This window comes from Nannobrachium achirus (genome assembly GCF_963921795.1).
Source record: "Nannobrachium achirus genome assembly, chromosome: 7".
Classification (NCBI taxonomy): domain Eukaryota; kingdom Metazoa; phylum Chordata; class Actinopteri; order Myctophiformes; family Myctophidae; genus Nannobrachium; species Nannobrachium achirus.
This window is the reverse complement of record NC_137816.1, coordinates 17,595,983-17,613,984: the sequence shown is the minus strand read 5'-3', so window position 1 is coordinate 17,613,984 and position 18,002 is coordinate 17,595,983. Positions and strand designations below refer to the sequence as shown.

General features: G+C 40.7%; 2 protein-coding genes across 3 annotated transcripts; one reads left to right on the top strand and one right to left on the bottom strand.

Annotated features, from left to right (window-relative positions):
* Window positions 1-475: 475 nt before the first annotated feature.
* Window positions 476-12,009, bottom strand: supv3l1 (SUV3-like helicase). The gene is made up of 16 exons (XM_080729437.1): window positions 11,609-12,009; window positions 10,981-11,058; window positions 10,219-10,326; window positions 9,999-10,113; window positions 9,416-9,584; window positions 8,924-9,035; window positions 8,336-8,413; window positions 7,015-7,106; window positions 5,923-6,103; window positions 5,599-5,692; window positions 5,029-5,148; window positions 4,395-4,494; window positions 4,178-4,258; window positions 3,720-3,896; window positions 2,988-3,136; window positions 476-2,886 (listed from the first exon to the last, which is right to left on the bottom strand). Exons 1-16 carry the CDS (start codon window positions 11,883-11,885, stop codon window positions 2,472-2,474), a joined length of 2,346 nt encoding a protein of 781 aa, XP_080585563.1. The 5' UTR covers window positions 11,886-12,009; the 3' UTR covers window positions 476-2,471.
* A 327-nt stretch (window positions 12,010-12,336) lies between these two features.
* LOC308288128 (GTPase-activating protein and VPS9 domain-containing protein 1-like) lies at window positions 12,337-17,573 on the top strand. 2 transcript variants are annotated; one of them, XM_080729474.1, is made up of 5 exons: window positions 12,337-12,471; window positions 12,620-12,713; window positions 13,010-13,091; window positions 14,123-14,332; window positions 15,736-17,573. In XM_080729474.1, exons 3-5 carry the CDS (start codon window positions 13,028-13,030, stop codon window positions 15,759-15,761), a joined length of 300 nt encoding a protein of 99 aa, XP_080585600.1. In that variant the 5' UTR covers window positions 12,337-12,471; window positions 12,620-12,713; window positions 13,010-13,027; the 3' UTR covers window positions 15,762-17,573. The 2 variants fall into 2 exon arrangements, with proteins under 2 accessions (XP_080585600.1, XP_080585599.1); XM_080729473.1 differs by having other exon boundaries at window positions 12,343-12,491.
* The last annotated feature ends 429 nt before the right edge of the window (window positions 17,574-18,002 follow it).

Sequence of the window (18,002 nt, the reverse complement as noted above, 5' to 3'; positions counted from 1 at the left end):
CCTGATGACCCGACCCCCTCCCACGGTCAATATTTTCCTCCAGATGTCTTGGTACCTTTCTGTCTATATTTGCCTCTTTGGTGACACACATATAACCTGATCTTTTTTCTAATCCTGGGACTCAAGTTCTTGACAGCATACAAACTCTGATGGGAGAAAAGTCTACTTTCTCCCATCTTTCAAAAGAAGCAATGTTTTATTCAGTCTGCAGCAGATTGAGTTGCGTTTCTGGTGTGTGTGTGTGTGGGGGGGGGAGACGACTACTATGGAGCTAATCCCTAGCTAGAGGAATGCAGTACGAGTAGTGTACGTAAACTAACCTAATAACCTTAAAGCCATACATACACCCAAGTCAAAACAATTCAAAACATAAATCAAGAAAATATTTTAATCATTGGCATCCTACAACCTAAAACTAGGAATAATATGTAATATGTACACTAAATGTATGAACTGGTGGTAGGTCTGTGATTAATTGGTTTTAAAATGTGCATTTTTAATTCACTAGCTAATAACTTTAACGTTTAAAGTTATCAAGAAATTACATTCATTATTTGTCAATGTATTAAGTGAATTGATCCCAGCCCTTCCAAGAACACGCAGCATATAATGTACCCTAAAACAAAGTCATCTTGGTGGGGTAGAAACAAAACAGCATTTAATCCTTGTGAAAGCATGTATCCCTCAGTTGTAAAGAAATACCACTGCCACACATCCATATACAGTAGAACACTGTACTAGACATGAAGACAATATGGTAACAGTGATTCATCATTACATCTCCCAAAAATGGCCGTTGCTTGTGGGTAGATTATTGTCAGACAGGTAACTTTACAGGCCATTTGTGGGGCATATTTTCCACCATGCTCAGGGAAGTTACAAATGGTGGGGACGGAATCCTTTGGTTGTCAAGCCAAGTTCACTGGTAACAAGCAATAAAATATTAACCCAGGCAACCAAATATTAGTCACGCCAAAACAATGACCATAATGAATCACAGCTCTTCCATGATAACCCCACAATTCTGCTTCAGTTAAGAGTTTATATGGTCCTGTAATGGACGACTACCGGCTCCGCCCCCTCCAAAAGCTGCCTCCGCCACTATCACAGCGCGCCGCTATTGGCTTCATTCACTTCAATGGGAAATACGGCGGATTGTACACACATTTTACACATTAAATATTAATTCCGTTTTGGACCCAGAGCTTCGAAATCTCTTCCAATCCATCAACAAGGCCTGGATCTGCATTGGAAAAAATATTTAGACCTTTGCACTTTTAAAACAATACGACATAGGAATATATAAGGTCGCAGCAGAGGAATAAGGAACATGTCCATGGTTGCTGGACCACAGAAAGCCGTTTCAAACCAATTTAAATATGAATGGACTGTATTGGCCTAAACGACAATAACCCATGACTACAAACACCTTATTTGTTATGTTAAATAGCAACTGATATGTAATGTACGTCTGTGAATGTCTGAATGAACAGGGGTAGCGACGCGAAGTGTTGTATTTCAACTCTGCTTTCGACTGCAGGCTGTGGGTAGGGGCGTCACAAGGGGGGGAAAAGTGGGACTGACTTACCAGGGCCCACGGTGGAAGGGCCTTAATTATTTTAGACTTTATCGATTGAAAAATAGCAGATATACAAGCTCATAGCGCGGCACTGAGTGCCACGCTGCGAGCTTGTAGATTTGCTATTTTTGAAATCCCACGATGAAGAACATTCATGTGGGCCCACAGCGAATCCTTGTACCCAGGGCCCAGAATTTGATGCGACACCCTCTCCCTCTGCGGCTCGGCAGCTAAACTTGTCAGGAATCGCGAACATTTCACGCCAGAGATATCAAATGTTATAGATAAGATTTATAAGCAATCGGCATGATAAGAAACATGTAGCCTACATTTGAAGCAGTTTATTCTGGTTGGTTGTTTGTGTAATGGAGAGTAATAGCCTCTAAACTAATCAGTGAAAAGTGAAAACGGCTCTGTATAGGTCCAGCAGACAGGCGATTTCCTCATTCTGCTGTTGCGTCCTTATATATTCCTTTGTCGTATTGTTTTAAAAGTTTAAAGGTCTACATATTTTTCCAATGCATATCCAGGCCTTTGTTGACGGATTGGACGAGATTTCGAAGCTCTGGGTCCAAAACGGAATTAATATTTAATGTGTAAAATCCGCTGTATATCCATTCAAGTGAATGGTGCGGCTGTGATTCTCGTCGGAGGTCTCGGCGGAGAGGTGGGGGCGGAGCTCCCGGTAGTCATGAATTGCGGAGGTAGTGTCCATTCCCGTATGGCCCATAAAACCCATCCTTAGTTTACAAACTCATGGCTTTAAATGTGAATACAGTATGGGAGTCGGCCGGGACACGTTTCGTTGAATAGGCCTTTGGAACCAGTGGATAAAATCAGTTACAAAATGCCAATTCCTCCTCTCTCATAGGACAGTCCCACGACAATGTCACTACTTTTTCTTTTTCTTCTTCCCTTTACTGGAACCTCTTGGTCCAAGTGCGTTTTGGTCGCGGAGTTCTTCCTGTGAGACGCTGTGCTCTTTAGACCACTCCCTCTGCAGCTGTCTCAGCAAATCAGAGGTCAGCAGTCCGTCCCGCACCAGGCGACTGGCGAGAGAACTGTCAATCACCTCACCTGTCACTCCCTCTACTTGATGTACCGTTTGACCTCTGTTAGCCACGTGCTTGGTGCCAGGTGGCACTCTGCCATGTCTGCGCTGTGTCTGTGCCTTCTCACTGGTGGCTGCTTCAGTGGCCCTGATGAGGCGTGTGATGTTAAGGACTCCCTGTTGGATGATGTCATCAAGTTCATGTTGGATATTTCGAACCAAGGCGGTGTCCGGGAACATGTCCATGAAACGATAGCTAGCGGGAGAGACACAATATTCATAATTAAAAAAGGTTTAAATGAAAATCTTGCTTTTCAGAGGTAATACTCATGAATAAAAAATAAAAGACAAAGTTACCTCAACCAGAGGTAAAGGTCCAGTACATCATGAACAGCCTCTAGGTGGACCAGGTCTTTGATGTTTTGGGGTGGAGACAGAGGCCAGCTGACATGTCGACAGATCCAGTCAAATGTCAAGGGCTCATCTCGACTGAACTGACGGGCGAACTGAGGGACACAACACAATGTTATGATCAACACCATACCGTTACTAGTTTAAAAACTAAATCTAATACTCTTTAGACTTTAAAGCTCACTGCGGGTCTAACAGGACCCAACACAAATCTTGTGGGAGCAGTTTCGCTACGGGCGGAATGGCCAGAAATATAAAATAACTGCAGGTCCTGCAATAACCTGATGTTAACACACCTGAATCATGCAACAGTGTGGGTGGAGTACTGTTGCAGCATGGAGTCAATAAACAAGGTTGAAAAGAAACTGGCGATTGCAATACAAAAGCAAAGCAAGGGGCCAAGTCTGACATTTGGACACATTTCTCAACTGCTACAGACTAAAATGGAAACGAATTGGATGAGAAGGTAATTTCAAATCATGGCTACAGACAGGTATATGCATATTATTAACAACCTAGTACTGACTAGCCATAAGCCCAGCCCATAAATCCGGCAGGAGTGAGACTAAGAAAACTAGATGGCTGTAGCTAGTAGTGACAGTCTTCCTTCTCTGTTTATTTTCTTCTCCTTCCATCCCAGCATCCCTTCCTCCCCTCTTCATGTCCTTACAGTCTTACCTTTAGGAAAGACGTGCATACAAAGGGTTGTTTTTTGTTGATGGGCGCGGTGCAAAACACATAGCGTGACCTCAGGTTGAGTGGGATGTGCTGAATCATGTCGGCCAGAAACTTGAAATCGTCAATGTTACACACAAAATAGAGACCATCCACCTGAGAGAGGCTGACAAATATGTCCTGGAGGAGGAAGAATGACAGAGAGAAAAGAGCAGGAATGCAATCAATACATGAACCGAGCTAATTTTAGATGTTCCTTTTGCAAGAGAATGAAAGAGTAAATAAGAGATAAGATAAGACCAGGCCGTCAAGGACATCATCATCATGATTGATCTTTCTGTAAGCACAAGTTCACCAATTTGAGCTACTCTTGAAATTTGCAGTGATTTTACTCTTGTTATCCCAGTTTCATTTCACTTCAATTGTCTTTCTCTGCTGCTCCAAAGCCTAGAAAGACTTACTATAAGGTTGGAGAGTGTTGCATCAGGCAGATGATAGGCAAACATCTCTATTTGTTCAGCAGTAGGATGGAGACCTGCAGTCTGAGCCAGAGGAGAAAATGTCAGAAATACCTCCAGCATGTGTACAGTATGATTGCAATCATTGGTGCATTTGATCGATACCGAATATGATGCAGTGTGATCTCTTTGGGGTCAAGCCGGTGTGTGTGTGACTAACCTCTATGGGGTCCACTTTTTGGCTGAGGATTTCCTTTAGGATGGGAAGATCATCTCTGTGCATTGTTGTTACCTCTCCTTCTTTAAATATGGATGAGAACCTGTGAGAGATGACAGGAATCACAGGAATAACAATTACTTGTTAGTAGCAATGGGACGATAAGCAATATTCGTTTATCGTGTTAAAAAAATACTTATTTAATTTATCGTTAAATCGTCCTCCGTCATGCACTGGGATCAATTCACCTTTTATTTGCCGAGCTGCACATCCGGTACCATTTAAACCCTCTATTGGTAAAACGTACTGATATACTGTAATGTCTTTTTTTTCACACTCTACCAAATATTTTTGCCAAAAAATAGCCAATCTACAAGCCCACAACGCGTCATGTTGTGAGCTTCCGCCCCAGGATAATGGATGTTGGGGATATTTTGATTATCACGATAACATCGTAAATCGCGGTTTCTTTGGTCACAATAATTGTGACATGATAATGTCATATCGTCCCATCCCTACTTGTTAGCATTGTGACATCCCACCAGGAATTCATTTTTTGTGTAACACTGCGGCCTCTGGGTCTGCCCCTTACCCTCTCAGCACAAAGAATAATGACACATACGGAACACAGACTGACCTGCCCGCACGTCCAGCTATCTGCAGAGCCTGTGACGTGCTGATTGTTTCCATGTGCTTTTCTCCCTTCTCATTAACATTGGGCTTCACCAAACTGTTGAAAATGATGCGCTTTATACTCCTAGACAGAGGTAGGAAGCACATAACACAAGAGAAAGGGGAGAAGATAGAGAGGAGGGGCCATGGCAAGAGAAGGAGGGTGAAAGGAGGAGTAGCGAGAGAGAGAGAGAGGTTAATGAGTTAAAAAGCATTACGATTTTCACCCACAATTCCATCCTAGTCAAAGGCTCAAAGCCTTATTTATGTCGCTTCAAGCTCACAACATGTCACATGCACAACGCGTTGGGAGCTTGCTTATCTGCTATTTTCAGCACACGACGCCATCGTACGACAAGCATAAATTAGGCATTAGATTACAGTCACGCTAAATTTTATAAAGCCATTTTGTGCAGTGTGCAACAAATTTAAACTGTGCGTACACATTAGCAACACACATACTGAGATACACCTGGTCATTACAGGTTATGAATTTTAAAAATGGGGGCAAAAGGACTAGTTTGCTGGTATTTACAGATTGAGGCCCATGCCAATGGCATCTGTTGCAACCAGGATCTTGCACGGGTCATCAGGGTCATTGAACTTCTTGGCCTGGGACAGCTTGGTGCCTGGCAATGACAGAGCAACACAATAGTGTTCTTAGCATATATTACAAAACCAACTGAAACAATTGGCCTCATTTATTAATATTTATCAAGAACACACTTCCTTCCAAACGAAAGGTTTTCATAAGCTAAACTACACTTAACCTTTAGCCAGGGTAGGAATGCCTTCTTTTCATTTCATCGTCAAATTACATTTTTGACATTGTAAATTTACACCATTCACACTTACTTACCTGGTGGTAGGCTTCCATAGATTACAGCACATTCTAGCCCTCGGACCTCTATCTGTCTGCTGATTGAATAGATGTCATTTTTACTGAAGCAGACGATACAGTCTCCTGGTCTGAGGTTGTCTAGTGTTTCCACAGCATGGTCCAAGATTGAGAATGGAGTTAAACGCTTGTAGTTATTAACCTAGAGAGGCCACAAGGAGAGAGGGGGAGATCCATGAAGGGATGTAAAGGAGAGAGATTGGATTACATCACTCAGATTCCTACTCGGTTTTTATCAGTTGTGAGGAAATATACATTTTAAACCTTTCCTACAAAAAAATAAAACTAAATAAATTCCAATTTTAAAACAATTCCAGAAATTAACTCATTTACTGCCGAAGCCCAAATTTCCTGAGTTATTCCCTGTGTCTTTGCGTGCCCAGGCCCGAGTTTCCCGAGCTATAATCAATTCGATTTGATTAAAAACAAAATCGGACCGCCGCTCAGGGCTTATTAAGTAACCTAGAGCTAGTGCTTCCGTTCTGGGCCCGGAAACGGAACCAGATATGCATTTTCTGGGGGCGGGACAACAGGTTGCCACTTTCTCCTGTGTTCACTTCCTTGATACACACAGCAGCATTGCTAGCAGCAACGCTAGCATGAAGGTTTAACATGAAGTCTTTTGTAATCACGAACAAACCACGGCGTGCACGATAGACACAGATGCGCCCACATTAAAAGGTAAGAAAATCTGGATACTTCAAACTTTTTAAAATATTTTGTAATTAATGCAAGAACAATATGGCTCATAGTCCAGCATGTCAACTTTCCAGGAGGAGAAAGGCTGAAGTTTTTATTTGCTTGGAAACCACATTGATTTAATTATTGGTAAGCAGGTTTCTGGACTGTCCACAGCGAGTAGATGGAAGTTGTGACATCTTAATGAGCATTAGTGAGGACCAATTATATGAAGATAAGGTTGAAAATGGGTGAAATGCACCTTTAAGAGGTTTACTCATTCAGTATTTTTTTTTTTTAAGTTTGGGTGCTGGGAAACCAAATGTCTCTTTCGGGTCTCGAGTTGAAAAACGTTTGAAGATTGCCCAGCCTTACCTCCATCTCCTCCCCTGTGGCGAACATCAGCTCTCTGACAAAGTTAATGGCAGCAGGTTCCCCGCACACATGGATCTCCTCTGCACACAAACCTACACAAACACACACTAAACAATGAGCTTGATACAATAAAAAGGTTGGAATAGCAGTACTGTTAACATCGCTGTCAGCAAACACGGGTTTTGGGGACCAGCAACTGAGACAAAACCACAGTGGTTATCATGCAGGCCCATGAGGACCAAAACTAACACTCAATAATTGCTCAAACGTCATTTGCATCTACACATAGGGCTGTCACAATTATTACATAATCGTCTAATCGTGATTTTTGGACATAATCGTGATTATTTTTCATAATCGTCATAATCGTTTCCATGTTGAAAAATGTTCATATATAAAAAAAAAAAAAAAAAAAAAAAGTCAAAAATTGTGGAAATAGCAGATCTACAAGCTCACAACGCGTCGCATCGCGACGCGTTGTGAGCTTGTAGATCGGCTATTTCCACTATCAATGTTATTTTTTAAGTATTAAGTTGTCAAATATGTCAGTATGTATTTGTATATTTAGGTTATGTGTCATATCTACCATGTGCAACTTCAAAGCCTAAAAGCCAAACAGAAATGTAATTATCAACGACAAAAAACACAATTAAATCGTTAATCGCCAATTATTTGAGTGACAATTAATCGTCATGTAAAATGTCATATCGTGACAGCCCTAGCCATGAGGACCAAAACTAACACTCAATTGCTCAAACGTCATTTGCATCTACACATTTCATGATGTACTTGATTTGACTTGAGTAAAATGGCTTATATAAGAAGATTGTAAGAGCATGTTTATACATGAGGACCAATGTTCGGAAATGAAGTTAAAGCAACATGTAACTTTCCTCTTCTACACGGGATTTGAACCGGTTTGACTCAATGATTGAAGTGTGGATTTTTCTTTCTTTTTTTACCATTGTACTTGAGCAGGTGGGTGTGGCCAGTCTGGCCACATAACATAATTGTAACCCTTTCTGTATACTTTTTTTGAAAAGAAAAATCTTCCTCCAATTATAATCATAATAATACCTGATGATTATGTTGTAAGGGGGGGGATATCATGGCATCCCATCTTTAAAGCATTAATCACTGCACATACATACAGTACTGTAGAAGGAAACAGTACTCAAAGGAAAACAAAAGAAAGAGACCCATATATGGGGAGAATGATGGACAGATGCAAGAAACAGATAAGACAGAGTCTGAGTGGGACACAGACTGACATAAAACACAGAGGATAATCTGAGACAGGGGTTATCAGTGGACTACTAACCCAGCAACGCTCTCGTCCAGGCCCAGCCTCTGGAAGGGTCCCTGATCATCTGAATCTCATCGATTACAGCCACCTCATCTACAGAAACACATAAAAAAGAACTAAGATTCACTCCTTCAATTTGCTCAAATCAAGTGTTTTCCCAATATTGCCATGTAACAAATAATGGCCCCCATTGCATTCAACAAATATGCTTTCTTACACATTTAACCTATTTGACTATTCCACCTATTAATTCATCATTGACAGCCAACATTGTTTATTTTTATTTTTTATTATGTCGTTCCCTGCTGCGCTTTCGGAGAGATTCTCACTAGCTTGTGCAAATCTCGTTCCCTCAAAAGATACACATGGGTGTCTTGGAATTGGAAAATAATCCCTGTCCACTCACGACGATCCACTCCAAAGATATCTGCTTCCGTGTTGAGCTTGCGCCCAGCCCCGTCTCCCATACACATTCATTATGGCCATTTCTTTTTCCAATGTGTTAATAACTTAAGGATTGTGTGGTCATCAAAATCCCTGTCATTACAGCCATTCCCTCCACATCATTATCATTAGCAGTATACTCTGTTATATTCCACTCACATGGTGTGTTGACACTACACATCTCAATTGTGCACGCTACATGCTCAGCTGCTCTGCCATCAGGGCCCACACATGTTCTTTCCTCTCCTGTTACCAAGTCACAAGGCACGCCCTGAAAGAGACAAAAACATCAGCCAAATTCAAACACACACCCAGACATACATGCGCAGAAATGATAATTGAAAATATATTATAGTGAGAGACATGAAAAAACAGAGGATAGAGACAGAGTCAAACAGACAGAGACTAATCCTTCTCAAGAGAAGTAGTTGAAGACAGAAAGACAGCAAAGAGGCATCCGGCTGGCAAGAAGAACAGCTAGGTGGGAAATTAAGGAAGAGGGAGAGGGACAATAGTATAATAAAATTCGGTAAAAGAGAGCAAAAAATAGACAGGACAGAGGGAAAGAGAGAGAGAGAGAGAGAGAGAGAGAGAGAGAGAGAGAGAGAGAGAGAGAGAACACACACACAGACTGAAGCGATCAAAACATACAGCCTTGTTGCTCTTCTCGAAGATCTCGTGAGCCAGTAGTTTCAGTGGGCCACAGTAGACCCCACTCTTAGCAGCCAGGTAACGTTGAATGGCATGGTAGGTTTTACCACTGTTAGTGGGGCCAGCATGGAAAATCACCTTTCTCTGGATGGCACGGGTCTCTGGGTACCTGGAGAAGACAGATAGTTATCCAGTAGTCATACATACACAGACATACACTGACAGACATAAAAGCCAAATGTACAGAGAAACACAACACAACCCAACACACACACACACACACACACACACACACACACACACACACACACACACACACACACACACACACACACACACACACACACACACACACACACACATATATATATATATATAAATATATATATGAGCGTTAGTGTTTCAACCTATGATATACAGGCATATCCTTAATTGGTTGGCATTGTTGTTTTGTCTGTCTACATTTTTATTTCTGCCTGACAGTGGAATTAGTATAGTGGTGAATTCATATTTTAGTTTGAAGTGTCTTTGTGGTTGATCATGTTATTTACATAACACAGAAAACTAAACTTATAAAACCTACCAGTTGGCAGGGACTCTTAGGTCAGAGATCTTTCTCAGGTCATCGATGCAATCCAACATGGGGAAGATTTGTTTGGCATGACGCATGAAATATGGATATATGTCATCTATATGACCTAGACAACAAAAAGCAATGGAAATGAGAAATTAGACTCAAACATGGTTCTCTCTGCATTAGTAAATGATAATTGATAACCCTACAATACGACAATTAAACACACCTGCTCCACAGCAGATATCGTTCAGAATTATGTGTAGCTCAGCGGTGATCAACGTCATCTCCAAAACATACTTCCTGAAACTGATGAAAGCCTGGTGGAACAGACGAGCTGCATGCACAAATGCACAAGAACACACACAAAACCCAAGGGGTATATCTTGGTTAACAAGGTTTTTGACACTTATACTAAGGCTGCATGATATGGACAACATTTTACTGTATATCTCGGTATTTATGCAAAATATTTCGATATCGATATGATATACAACATTACCGTACCCATTTCATATTCTATATTTCAAGTGTTGCAACAGTAAAAACTAAACGTTATTCAAAAAACAGCATAATAACAAGTCAATATCACTCTTGATTTTAAGTGCTAAACACTTGTATGTTGATATTCTAAGTGAAGCAAAAGGCAACGATATCGTCGATATGGGCAAAGATACGGCTGATATATTGCCCAGGGTGATATATCGCCCATCGTTGCCTTTTGCAATACTGATATTGTGCATGGTCATAACTCGATAACGATATATTGTGCAGCACTACACTATAATACCAACAGGCATATTAATAGAGAATAAATCCAAAGCTATGGTTCAAATTGGTAAGTACTGCTGCTGATTAAGGGCTCGTGGATTAGATTGTTCTTAATTAAGCTTTCCAAGAACATCAAATTCAAAAGGTAATTGCTTGAGGAAACTTTTTTGTTTTTTGTTGATATTTTGTGCAGTCCTAACACAAATATTGTAATTCTCACCATCGAGACCCTGGTCTGCTGCCAGCTTCTGCATCTCTTTCCTCTTGTAGAACCGGTTGAGAATTCTCAGAAGTTCAGCTGACAATGACAGGAATCATGAGGTGAGAACGTAGCCCAGCTGTCATTAGCATCATAACCTTTATTTAAACTCGGCGTACATTTGAGGGGCAGGCCAGGCCCTCATTCACAACGTACATACTTATTAGGTGGGGTGGATACAGGTCCAGTGGGCACCAGCCAGGTATTTCAATTGGTCAAGTTAGTGCATGCTCTTTAACACTGATATAATGTCATGTAACACCACTAACTAACATGAAGAAAAACTAATTCTACAATTCTAAATGTCAAGGTACAATGACAAGAAATAATAACTACTGGTGTTGATTAGTCTAGTTTATTATTGTATATTGTTGTCGTTCTTTCAATTGAATACACAGGACCACCATGGAAACAAGCCCCTATGGCTTTTGTGCTATCCTTTTGCACCCGATCTGGAAGGATTCATAGTACATTTTGAGAAATTAGACGTTTGCCCAGAACTAGTGAAAACAGCAGATCCTATGCAAACTTCTATTAAAGTCAATCAATCAATCAATCAATCAGGAGGAACAGGTAGGCTGTTGCTCACTTTTATCCAGAGGTTGCGTCAACTCGGCCCCTACGCCGCCATCCGCCGAGGCTTCAGTCTTGATGGGGAGGGGGACGAACAGCGACGTATCCACGGGTCTCTGAGACGAGTTGTTTGAAGAGGCATGACGGCTGGAAGAACACACGGACAGACACGACGACTGCTTGAATAACGCCATGGAGATGCGACTCTCAGCCGCGACTACTGTACTTCGAGTCAACGCGTTGAGTCTGCGTGGAACGCAAGAGAACACGTACATGCAGCGGTTTACTGACATCTTTGGTCTGTTGCTGCCTTGTTCGGGTTTGATACAAACAATAAATAACAAATATTACTGCCCCATGTCGTCCTTTAGGTCTTGTTAAAGTGGAGAACAGCAGAGGACGGTCAACTTGTCAACATCTCGCCTTCCTCCTGCCCTGTGATACAACGTGGGACAGGACCCCAGCAGCGTGTGGCTCGCTAGGAACCTGCCTGTGTGGAACTACAAGGAACATAACGGAAACTGTTCAACGTTAAAAGAAAGATCCTCTGAATAATCACATTTTCCCTCAAATATATATATTTTATTATAGCTCAAATATTTAATGGTAACTTTTTTCGATTTAAAAAAGCAATGTATTAACAGGCATAATTTGAGGACGTCTGTCAACAATGCCATGACGTCATATTTAAGGGTCGAACTCCGGTCGAACTTGATCTCTTGGTTATGTTATCAAGTTATGGCTGGTAATTTGAAGTGAATTGCTTATTATAAAGTTTATTTTTATAATTTTTTAGGACATCATTATTTTTGGAAGACTGGGCACCAGGAAAGGTGGGCTCTTTGGGTGAGAAGTTCTCACCCAAAAGAGCCAAGAAGAGTGGGTACTTGTAGTGAAGAGTGGGCACTTTTAATATTTTTACATTTAATAAAACCTTGCCTAACACTAACCTTAATCTAACTTCAGTAAAACCAATTATTAACCCTCCCTAACCTTAGTAAATCTGCCTACCCTTTACCCTAAACAGGACTACAGAGGAGATATTTCCAATCAAGCAGAACATTACAAGTAATACAGTTAATTGTGACCGCGGTGAAGTTGGTTTGACGACAACCATGAATGTAAGCAATCTATGACTTTCTGAAGAAACTTTCAGTGAATTAATTGAGTTTGGAAGTCGTTTTTGCGTGCCATGCACATATTACACACAATCACCACCATCAAGAACAGGGACGTGTGTGTTTAGTAGCCTAGTGTTTGTGTCGCATCATGTTTCCATCATGTGTAGGCTACATCACCTGACAACATTTTTAGGTAAAAACACGTAGGACTGCAATGTTTTTTTATGCACGTGTATTTATCACTGCGAGGAAGTTGAATTTATTGTTATTTGTTCACCTCTCTCTCTCATCTGCAGTGCTGCAGAGTATTTTAGATGTATACTAGACATCTGTTGGATCAAACAAGATCAACAGCAGTAAGCTGGTCTTCAAAAGGAGGTAGACTATTATTTACTGTATAGTGTAGCCTATAGAAACCCTTTTACTGTTTTCCTTGGAGTAGCCTAATTCTAATTTAAGGATTTCTCCTACACATTTGGAAGCAGGACAAGCAGAACAAAAAATTACATCACATTTCAAATGGCTATAGTGGATTCACAACACAGCATATATGCAGCCATCATTCACATTCTTATATAGAGGCGACACAGGCTGATCTGATGACCTCTCTCTTTTGTACACACATACCCTCTCTAATTCTTGTTCTCAGGCAGAAACCTTGTATTCAACGTGCTATGTTTTCATAAATGAATGCCCTACTTCAGTGGTTCTCAATCTTTTTTGGCTGGAGTAATCCCTTATACTGATTTCTGAAGCCATGTACCCCCTTCCCCTGACTACTGCAAAATTGACATCAAAAGTCCAGTTCCGATGCCAATATGTTCAAAATAAAACAGCATAATGGCAAATAAATGGCAAATAAATACTGCTTTCTATTAAATAACTGTTACTACTAGTAAAGGTATTGATGTTATTTGGTTTAGAAATGTACAGATGAGCAGGTTCACACAAACTCTGTCAATGTTTTATCATTAACCATAATAGTAAAGTACTAATTCCCATTTTCTAGTTTTTCTGACGTACTCCCTGCGGGGGTCCAACCTATGTTCCCCAGGTTCTATGTTCCCCAGGTTCTATGTTCCCCACCTAACAGCATTAGTTTAGTGAGGTTAGGGTTAGGTGGTAAGAAAGTGGGGAACATAGAACCTGGGGAACATAGAACCTGGGGAACATAGGTACGGTCCCGCCCTGCGTACCCCTAGGGGTACACGTACCCCCATTTGAGAAACACTGCCCTACTTCATCATACAAGTGTTGCACAAAAGTAGTGAAAATAGCCTATCTACAAACTCACAATAAGGCACATTGTGAGCTTGTAGATAGGCTACTTTCTCTGTATTTTATATATATTTTTAAAGGTAATCAACAGACTGATTGCTCACTGCATTGTTCCCTGTCTCCCCCCACAGCCTTCCAGGGATGCACAGCGGCTGATGACAAGACTGCAGCAGTGGAGGGTTTTCTGCACTACCTGTATGGTGCCATGGTCCGTGATGCCATCTGGCAGTATACTAGCAAGGACCAGTTGCAAGATGTCCAGATGCCTATCGAACGCAGCATTATGAACCACATCTTCAAACTGGCCTTTTACCCCAACCAGGATGGGGATATTCTCAGAGGTAAGTCTAGACCAGCAGTGCCATGCTGATTCAGTCTGTCTCAATTAACAGTGATTCAGTTCCCTCTGCAACTCTTCCTGGCAGAAATGTGTAAAGGTAGCCACTTAAACCCACTAGACCAGGGGTAGGCAACCTTAGGCACAACAATGGCACAGGGGAGGGTGATCACTGGCACACTGGCAGAAGTGTGAGAGAGAGGGTTTTTATTTTAAAATCACATGTTTTTTTTTATGTGGTCAATTAAATTAAGTCACATAATTTGCACAAATTACATCCTGCACATAATTCTACATTCACTAAAACCCTGAACTCTCGAGATAGATGGGTTATTGCTTGAGTCTATAATGATCATTATAACAATTTCCTGACACTCAAAATGTGTCTGAATTTTTGATGGTGTGTCATTAAACATGTTGACATGGCACACTGACTATCTAGAAAATAAAAACATGGCACTTCATTTCAAAAAGATTGCTGACCCCTGCTCTAGACTTCCCTACATGGGCCGCTTTCTTCCATCTACACCAACTTTCTTTGCCTAAAATAGCACATATAAGTTCTCAACTTGTTGCATTGCAGCTCACTGTGAGCTTGTAGATCTGCCATTTTTAGTAATGTTCCCCCCAGAATAGGTGTGTTCAAGTGGTTTAGGCCATGGCTACACAGAGCTGGATATTTCTGAAGCTAGACATTTTTTGTGCTGTTGGGGCTGCAGCCACATTAAGCTGGATATTTCGGCCGCAAAGCTGGATATTCTCTGGATCTGTGTAGACACGGTACCCGGATATCTCTTAAGACTTAACTGTGTGTGTGCTTGTCCCCCAGTGGAGGTCTGGGGACTCAGATTATTTTAGACCTAGATATCTTTCTCGTGTGGACCTAGATATTTTTCTATCTGGATATCTGAAAAACCGGGATATATGAAAAATCCAGCTCCGTATAGCCATGGCCTAAATAGCAGGAGCTGTGTCCTGCATTATGTGTGAGAAAAAAAAATATTTTCAATACAGCTGCTTTTCTGTTTGAATGAATGGCTGTCAAGGGTTAGATATTAAAAATAGGATCTAAGAGTTGCACATTTACACATTTTATAGCTACACCTCTTTTAAGTTGAAATGTGAGAAAGATATTTTTTCCACGTTCATTAGAGGTATTGCCATTCTTTATTTTTGCATTAAATGTGTACTGATAATTCGATATATTATCACTGTAATAACTATTGAGTTTATTATATTATATTGTTGCTGTCGGGTGGAAGCATTTTAACTCCAGAATACTTACTTTTTAGGAAAGGAAAGAACCTGTGTTACAATGGATCCGGTGTACTTATTATTTAGTGTAGCGATGTTTTAAACTTGGAGATGTCAGTTAACAAGTATGCATGTCTTTTTTAATGTCTTCAGACACACATGGAAAACCCCAGTGGTGACAGAGGAGAAGATCATCCATACTGTACGCCCCCAGAGAGCACACAGCCCTACAGATGATATGTCCCACTCCCAGAGACCTTACTAATTTCCTTCACAGGTCTTACCACGTACAGTACACTAATTAACCATTAAAACTGGTAAAGCATCTATGGGTGGAAACCTCATGTCCAAAACTTTTCAGGATTATAATTCTAAAGTAGCAGATCTAAAAGCTTGCAATCTGCTAATTTTATGGAAAACAAAACATAATATGGAGGTAAGGTTTCTGCCTAACAACGATACATAGCAACATAGGTTTTTTCTGAAAACCGTTTTATTAGGCTTTTGTAGAATCAACCTCACGTCTTAATAGAGTACTGACGTCACTGGTTCATCTCCTGGGTCACGGAAGTTCATTTTCTATGAGAATAACATTGGGTCATCTTAGAATCGTCTCATATAAGAATTGTGGTCCCATCGTTATTGTCAGGGAGGTGGCCCCACAAAACACCCACCAAACTGTGAAAAGATGATGACTCATCACTAAACCATCGTTTTGTGGGGCCATTTGTAGCCCAAGGAATGTTTTTTTTTGTGCAAAACAAAGGCTTGCAATGGATTCAGAATCATGACAAACCTCTAGTTAGAACCCTCACATCCTACTTAAAGCAGATTTTTTTCTGGGTATTTTCCTCCTGTATAGAAAGTCGATAGGAGCCCAACTTGATTTGGCCACTGTGGTGACCCCAAAGGTTGCAAACTCGGGCGCCCTAGCTAAATCATGAGCATGTACTACTGGGCTACATCTGTGCAAAATTGGGCACTTTTAGACTGATTTGCAGGAAATGTATATTTTCTCCCCTTAAGGCCCCCGACTATCTCAGGTTCTGTTCCATTTAGTGGTTCTCAAACATTTTAATTTCAAGGACCCCCATAACTCTTGAGTGTACCAATGGAACCAATTGTACCTGAGTTACACACCCGTAAGGGTAAGGGCCATATTTGAAACCTCCTAAAGGAACCATTAGTGTCCCTGAACTGAAGCCCTTTTCTTTCCAATATGGCTGCTGTGCATAGAGAATATTGTATTGTGCTTAAACAGCTGTTGCCTTGCGTGTTGATGGTTTGGAGAGAGACTGTCGTTTAAGCACACTTTCACTCTGCAAAGGTTTTTCCATTAGATTTTCTGTAGTACTTTCTTTCTATTTTTATCAACATTATTACATCATTTGGTTATCACATTTTAGTCCATGTCAGACATTTGTGGTGTCATTCTGTTGGGTTTTATATTCAGTCCATTTGTATCCTGAGTTTGTGTGTAAATCTCTCCATCACATATATTTCCTCCACAATGCACAGCCACTGCTCACAAGTTGGAGGGTCACTTTTATACCACAATCTTGTTGCTTTTTTGCTGGCTACCAGCAGCACTTTGGAAGGAAGTGTATCTGACTGTAGAACTATATCTTTACAGTATTAGCCCATATACATTTATACCAATACACACACATTATGAATGTCATGTCAATGTATATGGAACTGGAACTTTAACTTTACATTACAGGGTAAAAAAAGGTAAAAAAATAATCAGTATTATCCCCTGGTCTACATGGGGTTACTATAGCCCCTATGGAATCCTCAAGACTGAAATCAGTCCCCAGGACTGAGAACTTTAACCCCTGTACTATACAGCAAGGGGCAACTGTTGACTTCAGTCAAGACACGTGCATGATGAATTTAAGGTCCAGAGCTGTTGCATCATTTTGGATATGTCAATCCATTTATTTAACATATTACCTCTATGGAGGGCACACATTCTTAGGAGATACATCAAAGAGAGCATGTTGTAACAAACTATTACCTTTGTCTCCTGCTGTGATTTAAAATAAAAAGTTGAACCGTTTCATAAACAAAGAATGTGTCAAGATGATTAGAGTGTAATAATGACAGCATACTTTCTGTACAAAACATGACTATACTGTTGAAATGCATTTAAAACAAAAGAGGAAAGCATTACTTACATTACTGTAAAATAAAGGGTGACTGGTTGTCTAAGACTAAGACCCATCTCGCAGTGGTGTCCGATAAGAACTTAACAAAAATATCTAAACCTTGTAGTGAAGTAAATAGGCTACTAATATTCTACTAAGTAAGTAAGCATCCTTGGTTACTGTTCATCAATGCCAGTGTGGCTCAAAACAAAAGTATCGAAGTCCCGAGGTAGTTGGAGATTCTGGAGAGGCTGAGCGATGATTGAAGGA